The sequence below is a fragment of the Prionailurus viverrinus genome, chromosome A1, assembly GCF_022837055.1.
Source record: "Prionailurus viverrinus isolate Anna chromosome A1, UM_Priviv_1.0, whole genome shotgun sequence".
NCBI classification, from domain to species: Eukaryota; Metazoa; Chordata; class Mammalia; order Carnivora; family Felidae; genus Prionailurus; species Prionailurus viverrinus.
In genome coordinates, this window is record NC_062561.1 from 79,278,456 (window position 1) to 79,291,399 (window position 12,944).

A 12,944-nucleotide genomic window follows, 5' to 3' on the forward strand; every position below is an offset into this window, starting at 1 on the left:
CCATTACCATGATTTTAGAGTAGATTTGAACCGGGGTGATATTTGGACATTTCTGCTAGGACAGCAGTGTGATATGACAATATTTCTTGTGATGGTAGAGAGCATCACAGCTGTGTACCCTATGTTCACCATTGAAGAATTTGCTACATTTCAGTCGGGGTTAGAAAAAAGTAAAACCGTTTTCCCACCAAGTTTGCAAACCCCCTGAATGTATGCACAGTTCCTACAGGGGCTGGTGGGTTCAGGCATTAAGGACCTCAAGTTCAGCTACATCTTGAACCTGTTCCTGGTATATCAGGAAGTCCGTAGAAGGGAGGGTAGACGTGATCACCTGTTTCCCCTTCTGCCACTGCCTTCTCTTCAGTGTCGCAGAAGTTGAGGGAGAGGACGGGAGGAGACAGATGGGCAGGAGGTGATGCAGTAGGGGGTGGAGAGCTTTGACTTGACCTTCCTTGAGAGAATGTCCTGCTCTCTGGGCTAGAAGCGGACCCCTTCCCTTGTGAGGATGTGGAGGTTCTTCAGATATCACCTCCTCACCGTCATCACTGGGGATCTCCAGATGGTCCTTTACACCTGCCTCAATTCTAAGGAATCTGAGGTGCTCCAGCCTGTCTCTCTCGCCCCCTCAGGCACTCCCCTGACACAGAAGTGAAAACGAACACAGCTTGTCCCTGGAAAAATCTGCCCGCATTTGTTTTTGCCCCTGTGAACTCATGAGGGCCAGTGGATGCCAGGGTGTCTGCGACCTCCCCTTGCAGCCCACCGAGCGGAGAGCCAGCCCATCGCTGCCCTTTACTTTTTCTAGGCAGGAATCAAAACCTAAGTGACAGTGTCTTCGCCGTGCCGCTGAGGACACATGGCTTCCGTGGGCGGTCACCATAGCCAGGCTCCCCTGACGTGAATTAGGAAGGAACCCAGGCCCCCACCCCCAGCACAGGTACACCCACATGTACGCTGTCCTTTTATCTCTTGAGGTCGGGGTCAAAAGTAATCTAGGCAGTTTTTGGACAACCATTTTCAAATATATATATATATATATGTATATATATATATATATATATACACACACACACACACACACACACATGTACATATACATATATATACACATATATACATACATATGTATACATATACATATATATATGTGTGTATATATATATATGTATATATATATATGGTCTTACTTTGAGATAGGATATATATTATATTCACACTCAGTCAAAACTATGGTAGGAAAAATCCTCTGTTAACATTCTGACATAAAAGTAGAATAGGAGAAGATGTGAAATTATTGGTTCAAAACCTGGACTCATTTCTGTAGGTGTTTGAATAGCTATTCCTCAAGACTGATTTTTATTTACTCCCAACATCATGTTCATCAAAATTTGGCATTAACCTTAGAGTGACCTTCCCGATGTAGGGCGGCAGAGGTCACAGACCTTAAATAAGGCCACATTCAGTGGGCATATATTTCAAATCTCACACACAGCTTCTTTTTAAAACTTAGGTGCACAAATACAAGACTGAGAGACAACAGTGATGCCCATTTTCCATGTTATGCAATAAAAAGGACTTAATTCTGAGTGGTGGAATCCCTTCCGCTATACAAATAGGGGGAGAAAACACAAAGGGAAACCCTGATATCATTGACTACAACAAAAATTAAAGTGAACATTTATGCATCCAACAAGAGCAGAATTAAGAGGCAGATAATAAACCAGGAATAATGCTTACACTGGCTCTTCCAAAGTGTTGATATTTATCAAATATGCAGTGTTCATAGAAATGAATGAAAAAGATGACCCTCTCTCGGTAGTGAAACAAGTAAGAGTCATTTCACTAAAGGAAATATAACTATCCTGTAAATATATTAAAAGAGACCCATTGTTAGAAGTTGAGTACACTGGAATTATTTATAGTTGTTTTAGAAATTAACAGCAAAGATCAGAAACCTAAGTAAGAATCTATGCACACACAGGTCTATGCGCACGGTCTGTGCACATAGGGACTGTGCACACATGGGGTCTGTGCACACACAGATCTATGCGCATACAGGTCTATGCACAAAGGGTCTGTGCACACACAGGTATGTGCGCACACAGGCCTATGTACACGGGGTCTGCACACACACAGGTCTATGCACACACAGGTCTATGCACACAGGGTCTGTGCACACACGGTCTGTGCACACACATGTCTATGCACACGGTCTATGCACATAAGGACTGTGCACACATGGGGCCTGTGCACACATGGGGCCTGTGCACACACAGGTCTATGCACACACAGGCCTATGTACACGGGGTCTGCACACAGGTCTATGCACACAGGGTCTATGCACACACAGGTCTATGCATACGTAGGTCTATGTACACGGGGTCTGTGCACCCACAGGTCTGTGCACACACAGGTCTATGCACATGCAGGTCTATGTACTCGGAGTCTGCACACACACAGGTCTATGCACATAAGGCCTATGCACACAGGGTCTGTGCACACAGAAAGCTGAGTCCCTGCCTACAGCCCTGGTTGGGGTGTGAGTTGGCACCAACATTCTGGAACTCAGTGTGGCAGCCTACAGAAATAACTTGAAAAATCGTTCATTGTTTTAGAATCCCAATTCTATTTCTGGGAATGTGTCAGAAGGAAATGGTCAGAGATGCAAACATAGTGATTATCAACAGAACAATCTTGTATAAGATCAGAAGTGTGGCAAATACAGAAATGCCCGTTAATTAGGGATTGATCAGGCGGATTATATGCTCCAGGTGACGGCGCACTGTGCTTTCCTGAAGAGCAGTCTGTTAGAAGAGTAATTTCCAACTTGCCATAATTTTCCAAGGTCGTCCTTTTCCAGTTGTCCTGCCAAGAGGCTGTTGCCAGTTGTCAACCAAAACAACAACCACCTCTGTGTCTCTCCTAAGACCCCATATAATAGCGGGAGAGGAGTATTCTGAGACGCCATAGTGGTAAACACTTTCACATTTTGGCACCTGATGGCTTCCAGCAATAGCGGCAAGGTAGGGGTATAACCATTTTTTACACTTCAGAAAATAGCCATTTTTTACACTCTGACTTAATGATGAGAGTGTCCCTGTAGGGTCTGTAGGCTTGCTTATGGATTCAGAATTTGGTTGCCAGGAGAATCGAGGTAAAGGCTCTAAGCTCTTGATATTTTACGATGATGAATTTTTAAAATTCTGTCATCTCTTGTGATGGTGTGAAAGTATTCAAAGTCAGGGTTTTTTACTTCCATTTTGCGATTGCCTAGGATTAAATTTGTCTGTCTCCAGAGAGGTCACTGGGAGCTCATGCTTTTGATAGTGTTTCTGCCGAGTGAGCCAAGACTTTCCTTCTAGTCTTTTCCTTGAGCAGTGCCTGACGTGACAGGCTGAGAGCTGGGCTGAGTTTGATATGGCAGAACCCAGTTTTGCTGAGTCGAAAGCAAATCTACTCGTAAGCAGTTCATCCTGTGAACTTGACATCGTTAGTATCAGGTGCTGACCAACAAATGGACAGTTCTTGGTGCATTTTATATTAAAAATGAAAACCTTCTGAGATCCCGATCTTAGTGCACATAGTTCAGAGTAACCTCCGAATTAACTGATTATTCAATAATGTAGAATAAATTTAGGGGCAGGTGAAAGATTGATATTTTTTGGAGAACAAATATATAAAATTATTTTTCTCTAAAATACTTGTGGATATTTTATTTGGGGACTGTTTGCTAGAATATTAATGAGGTAAGTTCTATATGTAATAAAGTATGGGAAGATTGATGTGAAATGTGAGCTCTTAATGTTTATGCTTTAAATTGGATGGATATATTTGCTCTTTTGGTACAGTCAAGTACAAGAAATAAGCATATAACTACATATCGTACATTAAAGAGCATAACTAGGACCAGAGGTAGAAAAGCAAATGTTTTTGCAATATATATGTACATGTATTTAATAAGTCCTTTTGACTTTATTGCAATTTTGTCTTTGTAATAAAAACAGCTATAAAACCCCATGCTACAAAAACAGGAAGAACTCATTGTTTTTACTACTTTTATATTACTTTTATTTTTCCTTTCCTCATAGTTCCTTAATATTACGTTCAGGAAATCAGTCACGTGGTTACTTACTAACCTCATTTAAATTGAGAACCACTTTAAGTCAGTTGAGCATCTGACTTTGACTGAGGTCATGATCTCGCAGTTTGTGAGTTCAAGCCCTGTGTCCAGCTCTGTGATGACAGCTTAGAGCCTGCTTCAGATCCTCTGACCCTCTCTCTCTCTGCACCTCCCCTGCTCATGCTGTCTCTCTCAAAAATAAAAATAAACATTAAAAAAAGAATTGGGGGCGCCTGGGTGGTTCAGTTCGTTATTCCAACTTCGGCTCAGGGCATGATCTCACAGTTCATGGGTTCAAGCCCCTCATCAGGGTCTGGGCTGTTAGCATGGAGCCCGCTTTAGATTTCCCTCTCTCTCTGCCCTCCCTTGCTTGCGTGCTCTCTCTCTCTCTCTCAAAAATAATCAAACATTTAAAAATTTTTAAAAAAGGAATAAATTGGAGCGTGATGATAGTTGGCTTATAAATAAAGCCTGCAGCATTGGAAACAGGACTTACCACATCTGGAAGTTTGAATCCTTCTGCAAACCCTGATCTCCTCATTGTGGCTCCTGAGCCTTCATTTCTAAATCAGGTTGCTTTCAGAAACTAAATGGGGAGCACGTTCAGATGAGAGCTGCATCATCATTTTAAGGTCTGTCAGGATTAACTCATCCTTTCTGGTGTCCCCACCCCTTTTACCTGCTCATAAGCATTAAAATGATCCCGTCACATTTGCTATTGTCATTTATATCTTCGAATCTCCTCTGGTCACACCAAGTACAGGGGTTGAATTTCAGAGCGAGTGTGACTTATGGGCAGGAAGTATTAAAGCGTTCAATGATTGTATTTTATATTTAAAAGTATTCAGGGGCGCCTGGGTGGCTCAGTCGGTTGGGTGTCCGACTTCGGCTCAGGTTATGATCTCATGGTTTGTGACTTTGAGCCCCGCGTCGGGCTCTGTGCTCACAGCTCGGAGCCTGAAGCCTGCTTCGGATTCTGTGTCTCCTTCTCTCTCTGCCCCTCCCCCACTTGTGCTCTGTCTCTATCAAAAATAAGTAATAAAAAAAATAAATAAAAGTATTCAGATTATAGTAGAAGGAGACACTAAAAGGGGAAATGGGAATTATATGAAAATGCACACATTGTCCGGATCAGAAGGTGAAGAATAAATAACTCACCTGTAAGCCTTTTTGCAAAGAAGGATGATGTCCGCTGATATCAAGTAAATAAAACCGCATGTATGTTCTTTTTTAAAAGGTATTTTGGATTTAGTATTTTATTAGCTCTCTTCAAGCCACTGAATAAATTGTTTTGACGTCATTGCTTTTTTTTTTTTAAGTGGCATAACAAAATATTTCTTCATTGCAGTTACATATGGCGTGTGCCAGTGGCTACAAGGAAGTGGTGTCTCTTCTCCTCGAACATGGCGGGGACCTCAATATAGTAGACAATCAGTACTGGACCCCGCTCCATTTGGCAGCAAAGTATGGCCAGGTGAAGTGATTTCCTAAATTACTTTGAAAAAACCTATAATTAATATATCATTTCGTATGTAATTTTTTCATTTCAAATTGTGTACTACGTATGTGACTTTTAATGGCATCATATTAGGAAACGAATAGTTTTATGGTTCAAAGAAAACATTGTCTTTTGGAAGGATACATAAAGCATACATTCTCGGGATTCTGCGTGTTGTAGTCAAAACTGTTGGATAAATGATGCACAATTGTAAACGTTTTGCGTAGAGTGGACTTGTTATTTTCTTAACATTTCATAGTCCTTTTAATAGCTCACAGTTTCATGAATCGTTAAAAATTCTATTTGTTCTCTACAGTTAGAAGTACAGCAAATTTGCATTTTGGTTTTTATTTTTCATATGAATTACATTTCATCTTAATGAATGAAGAAAGACTATCAGATATTTTTTCTTTGAATTGATTTTTGGCTACAGCTAATACAACCTGAGTCACTAGTGCACAAATTACTTTCTCACCAGGTACCATTATATCATGAAGCAAACTGACTTTTAAATGACTTATGTGGGGGCGCCTGGGTGGCTCAGTCGGTTAAGTGTCCGACTTCGGCTCAGGTCATGATCTCACTGCCTGTGAGTTCGAGCCCCACGTCGGGCTCTGTGCTGACAGCTCAGAGCCTGGAGACTGCTTCCGATTCTGTGTCTCCCTCGCTCTCTGCTCCTCCCCCACTCACACCCTGTGTCTCTCAAAAAATGAATAAAAATTAAAAAAAAATTAAAAAAAAATAAATGACTTATGTGGGTGAATATGACAGCAGTGTTCATAATAATATCAAAATCTGTTTATAAAATACACCATATTTTGTGTTAGAGAAAGCCTGAGTACTACTCTTTGCGAAGATAATTCAATTTTACATAAATAGGGAAGTTGAGGTTAAACTTGTTGATTCCCAAACATTGGTCTAGGGTGACAGTCACACCCCTTAAGTTAAGTTCATACCAAGTTGAGTCTCTTAGATCCTAAAGGGTATGAAAAATAGCGATCATAAAATTTGAGTACTGCAGTTATTGAAATAATGGAAAACATTTGCATTTCAATCATTTTAGAAAAAGCACATTGCTTAGGGAAAGTCAAATTAATGAAAACATCATTTGCTTTGACAACATTTTCTGTATGAAAAGGTTCATTCATTCAATAAATATTTCTAACAGGCTATTTATTAAGTACTTCAAACTGTGCTTTTAGCAAGTGAATGTTCGTGTAAATAAATGGATAGATTAAGGGACCTGAGGCTGTAGATGGTGAAGCCATTGGGCCCAGGGGCCCCAGGTCCCCTAGATCCCCCTGTAGATCATAGGAGCACAGGGGGATCAATAACCTCAGCACACCATGAATACACCCGTGCTTCATTTCTAGCACCGTGGCACACTGGAAAACGCTGGGTGAGAGGTTTTGTCTTTAGTAAAACGTAGAGAAGCGAACATATAAGCAAGTGCTATTTCCTAGAACACTACCTGTTGCTCTGAGCTGAAGAAATGGTAATCAGTGAATTATCAAAACGTGCTTATTGTAGTCAGGGATCCCTCTGGAAGGAGCTAAATCCAGAAGTGAGGGATTGATAGCTTGGTAAAATGTAACAGAATGCTACCACAACTTAATTAATTAAGGCTTTCATTTTACCCAATTTTTCAACTTTTCTGATTGGACATTTAGATCAGGTATCATTTCAAGGAATAATACATTGTTTTCCTTCAAGTGCTTTTATTGGATAATGTACTCTGGGGCAATAGGACTAGATTTAACAAGTTTATTTATTTATTTATTTATTTATTTATTTATTTATTTATTTATAGTTTCTTTATTTAGAGAGCGAGCGAGTGGGGGAGGGGCAGAGAGACTGAGAGAGAAAATGAATCCCAAGCAGGCTCCCTGCTGTCGGCACAGGGCTCAATCTCAGGAAACCTGTGTTGAAATCAAGAGTCAGATGCTTCACTGACTGAGCCACCGAGGTGCCCAATTAGCAAGTTTTTTTTCTTAAAGACATGCCTCGGACTAACTACATCACCTCTTCTGTTATTGGACATTTAAATTGTTTTTATCAGAACCCAGTGTGTGGTTTTTGTTTTACTTCATTGTGGGTCAAATGAAATATTTGGTAGGAGTTGGGGTATTTTATTTGTTATTGTATTTCTCAGTTCTGTGATTTCCATTTGGCTTTTTTTTTTCATTGTAACTTCCGTGTCTTTGATGGACTTCAATTTGTTTCAAGAGGATTTGTAGTTGCCTGTTGAAGCATTCTTATGAGAGCTGCCTTGCCATCATCATCAGATGGTTCCCACACCATCCACCTTGCTCTTGTTGCCAATTCATCATCTTGTCTCTTTTAAGTTGTGATGTCCTGATCTTGGCATGGTGAGGGGTTTTTAATTGCATTTTGGACACTTCAGCTATTATGTTAGGAGAATCTTGGTCCTACGTAAATCTTCTGTTTTAGTCAGCCTGTTTAAGTTCAGCCTGCAAGGCCTGGTCTACTTGAGTGGGTTGTGGTTCCAGTTCCAGTTTCATTTTCAGACCCCTTGAGTTGTCATTTTAGTCCACTTGGCTTATCTGATGCCCCTGGTGTTCTCACTGCTTTCTTCTAATTCTCCCAAAGGGTGGAAGAGGTTTTCCCAAGCCGGGCTACCTCATGTCTCTGGGTGAGGTAGGTGAATGTCCACAGGGACAGAAGACTTTCAGGACTGGGGGCCTGTTGGGGCATTCTCCCTCTTGCAGGCACCCCCTCCCAGCTGTGTTTGCCTGTCGTTGGGGAGGGGAGTCTCAGCAGGTTGGAAGAAAAAGTGCTTGATCTGACACTACATGTTAGCAGATCATGGTTCTGGACTCACCTGCTGTTGCTGGAGTGACACAGTTGGAATGTGGGAGGGATGCATCTACCCAGGCCCCTCTCTGTCCCTAAGTCGGGCTGGGAAACACTGGGTCTGGGCTAGCCTTCGGTTACCTGGGATTCCTCCCTTCCGCAGGCCCTGAGCCAGTTTTCCTGTCTCCTTGCCTATTCAGACCTCTTCCTGGGTTGCTTGTTATTTCCAGGGGTTATTTTTTTTTAATTTTTTAATGTTTATTTATGTGAGAGAGAGAGAGAGAGAGAGAAAGAGAGAGAGAGAGAGAGAGAGAGAGAGAGAATCCCAAGCATACTCCACACTGTCAGCACGGGAGCCCCCATGAATTGTGAGATCATGATGTGAGCCTAAATCAAGAGTCGGATGCTCAACTGACTGGGCCACCCAGGCGCCCCTCCCAGGGGTTATTGTAATTGGCAGGGAGGATGTGGAAGAAACCAGGCTAAGTTGGTATTTTTTAAATCTTTTTAAGTCTTTTTTTTTTTAAGTTTATTGATTTTGAGTGAGAGAGAGAGAGAGAGAGAGAGTGGGAGGGGCAGTGAGAGAGAAAGAAACAGAGAGAGAATCCCAGGCAGGCTCCACAGTGTCTGCAGGAAGCCTGATGTGGGGCTTGAATTCATGGAACTGTGAGACCACGACCAGAGCTGAAACCAGGCATCAAGCGCTTAACCGACTGAGCCACCCAGGTGCCCCTAAGTTGGTATGTTTTAAAGTGATGAAGAAGTTAATTTATGATTGTTTTCACATGAAACCCATCTGTGGGCAGAAGAGAAATTAAGGTGCATTTGTATAACTTCCATTATAAGGTGTCTGTGGGGATCTTTGGTTCTACATGTTGAGTATGTCTCAATGTGACCAATTTCTGACTCCAAGATCTATTTGGTAAGAACATCTAGACATTTCTGTTCCACTTCCTGGAAGCTATATGATTAAGGCAGAAAGAATGCGTAGCTTTCAGAAATTATATCCCTCAGGCAATCAGATGTAGCTCCTGATACTTTTCTCAGTTATGGGCCTGCAATTTCAGAGGCCAAGAGTTTGTATGAAAATAAGGAACTGACATTTCAGGGGTTCATGGGAAACCCTCCACTGCAGAAAGGGGGAAGTTCTGCCCAAGAAACTCCTTTTTTAAAAAAATTTTTTAATGTCCTTATTTATTTTTGAGAGAGAGACAGAGCATGAGCAGGGGAGGGGCAGAGAGAGAGGGAGACACAGAATCCGAAGCAGGCTCCAGGCTCCGAGCTGTCAGCCCAGAGCCCGATGCGGGACTTGAACTCCCGGACTGTGAGATTGTGACCTGAGCCGAAGTCGGACGCCCAACCGACTGAGCCACCCAGGCACCCCCCAAGAAACTACATTTTTAAAGGGCCTACAATTAAGCTTTATTTGATGATAAGGTGGTAAAAAACAGGATAAGAGTCAGATAAAATTTGTATCATGGAGAAAGACATGTTTTCTATAACCTTGATACAAGACTAGTGAATATATTAAACTGATAAAACAGGTTAGCCATGTGGTAAGCAGATTGGCATTTGGTTTTAGTAATTGAAAGTAGATTCTTTTAAATGTTAATTTACACAGTTACCTTTAACAAAAAGAAATAATGGCTAACAGATATACCATTTGGTATATATCAACATATATACAAAATAATGATTAACCTATATACATATGTTCGGTATAAGATACATAGCATGATACCTTGTGTGCCTTGGTGATTTAAGAAACACGAGCCCGGCACAATTACCGCTGCCTTCATAAAGCTTGCCAGTGATTTCTGTCACACGCAAGCTGTAAGATAACGGGATGGCTGGCGAATAAGGCAGGGAGAGTTCATGGGTATTAGTGCTCTCACCCCATTATCTGCCATATTTGAACAATTTGTCAAACTTTGGGTTTTATGAGTCTTTGTTTCAGCCTAGAGAAACAGTTACGAACTTAATGTGGGAAATATGATTCAAAGCTACATTTCCTTTGCAAGATGCAGAGTAATTCAGCTTGATGTTTTTATTCCTACTTCTCCGGTGCCCCAGTGATTTTCCCAACACTCGTCATTTACTAGTGATAAATGAATGGAGAAACAGTTTCCAATTGCTCAATTTATTCTTTCAAAACCAGCTGAAAAATATTTGACCCCAACTTTTAAAAAAAGATGTATATATTTTTTGTTCTTGCCTGTATTTCCTGGACACTTCCCTGCACAAGCACCTATATTTCATTCTTCCCATCCAAGCGATTAAGCCAGTTTTGTTCTGAGGACTCCCCTGGCCTCCTCCCTGGCTCTGAACCCAGCTCAACCACTCACTGGCTGTGTGAACATAACAAGCCTCACTAATTTTTCCTCCATAGAGTCTGGCCCCAAGGTCTTCAATCAATGGCAACCATCAACCTCAGTTAAAACGGGGATTTTTCTGTAGCTCAGGAGATTCTGGGGGAATGGCAGAGGCAAATGCATGAGACAGCATTTGGGGTGTGTCCTAGTCAATTGATTCAGTTGCTAAATTTGTACAGACAAACATCCGACATAAAGGTTTCCAGAATTGCCCAGTTATAGTCTTCAAATGAGGCAGGTTTAAAAAGTAATGTGACATTTATCCTCAGCTTCTCTAGAAAATGACTAGTCATTAATTCACTATTTTCTAAACCCTTACACATTTCAGCACCAAGGATAGATCTAAAGATCCTAGGTGGCTTTTCCATTTTGCTCCCTTATACCTATCCAGGTGGGGTCTCCACCCAAATGTAAGCTCCAAGCAGTGAAGACTTTTGCTTGCCCTCCATGCTATCTCTGTGTCCAGCAGACTAACCCAAGGAATTGAAAAACAGATCAATCAACCAAGAACTTGAAGCAAAGCACTAACACTCAGAGGCAGAGGGGGGCTTTTCTGTTAGAATGCATGACATCAAAACCAAAATGTGTGTTGATTCAGACTAGAGAAAAAAAAAAACAACAACTAAGAGATTTATATTAATAGATTTTGGATAAATTGTGTTTCTTTTATTTTGTCAAGAAAATACCGTACAACATAGAGGATTATATTTAAAATTTGTTCATCTGTAAAAATACCACTTAATATTCATTTTGGAGATAATATTTTAGAAATAGGTTTTATTTGAATATCAAGTTATGTGTATGGGAGATTTAGAACTCTAAAGGAATTTACTGTAAATATATCTCCATTCAGGAAAAGAAAAAAGCTTTAGAAATGCTAACATTTTTAAAGACTGATGGCATTTTTAGAGACATTCATAGCACTTTCACTTTCTTATAAATACCTTACAAATATAAATACCTTTATGGAGAAGGTAACTCATAATTTGTAACAGTTTTTCTTATTGAAATTTATACTGGGATGGGATATATTTAAAAAAAATTTTTTTAATGTTTATTTCCTTTTGAGACAGAGAAAGAGTGTGAATGGGGGAGGGTCAGAGAGAGGGAGACACAGAATCTGAAGCAGGCTCCAGGCTCTGAGCTGTCAGCACAGAGCCCGATGTGGGGCTCGAACTCACAGAGTGTGAGATCACGACCTGAGCCGAAGTCGGATGCTTAACTGACTGAGCCACCCAGGCACCCCTGGGATGGCATATATATTTTAAAACTCCCCCTTTATATGAACTTTCCAGTGAGAAGAAAAGAGATGGCTTGTTCTTGTCTAAAACTGGGAACTGAATCGTTTATGTGACTGATGTCTTTTGGTTTTATAGTTCTTTTATGAGTCGTACATAAAATAAAATTTGATTCTAGCCTTGATGTGTTTTTAGTGCCCACAGTAGGATTGGTGATGCTACAGCAAATCATCAGAAAGTAACCACACAAATGCTACATCCTAAATATCCTTCCCTTCCAAAGTACTTTGTATCACACAGCCTGTGTATATTGATGTTCAAAGGAGTCATTTGTATTGCCAGAAACATTTTTTTCCCAGGTTCATAGGAATTAAGATATTCTCAGAGAGTTTTGTTTTTGTTGTGTTTGTTTTTCAGATATTTCTTCTTTGCTGTGGGAAAACATAAAGTCACTCCCTGGTTTTCCTCCCACCCCTCTGAGCACTCAGTATTGACAGGCTCAGTGCTCCGTGCAGGCTATATAAAGACATGTTTATACGTCTTTAGGGAATCTCCTCACCTGAAGCTCCCAGTGCTCTACCTGTCTATGGCTCCCCAAACTGCCTTGTTTCCCTCTCACTGTGCAGACCCCCCCAAGGACCAGTGCCCACTGGGTAATCTCTACCAACCTGCCCTCCACCTCCACTCATATGGGAAGGGAATCATCAGCTCCTTTCTCCAGCCCCAATGAGTTGCTGTCTCTATGGGTCATCATTTATTGACCACAAAACTGGGCATCATCCTTCCTCCCTCCTCTTCCCCTCTCCAGTGCCTAATAAACCCGAATCCATGAGTTCCCACCTGGGAATGGTGTGAGGCTATGCGAGATGTAACCACTGCCCCCACCCTGTCCAGGAGCAGTA

General features: G+C 41.2%; 1 protein-coding gene across 1 annotated transcript in view; it reads left to right on the forward strand.

Moving 5' to 3' along the window:
• The window catches only part of MYO16 (myosin XVI), a 611,926-nt gene that overhangs the window by 248,681 nt on the left and 350,301 nt on the right, over nt 1–12,944 (forward strand). The window contains exon 7 of the mRNA XM_047874837.1: nt 5,469–5,594. Coding sequence (XP_047730793.1) covers nt 5,469–5,594 — 126 coding nt within the window. The remainder of the gene's footprint in view (nt 1–5,468; nt 5,595–12,944) is intronic.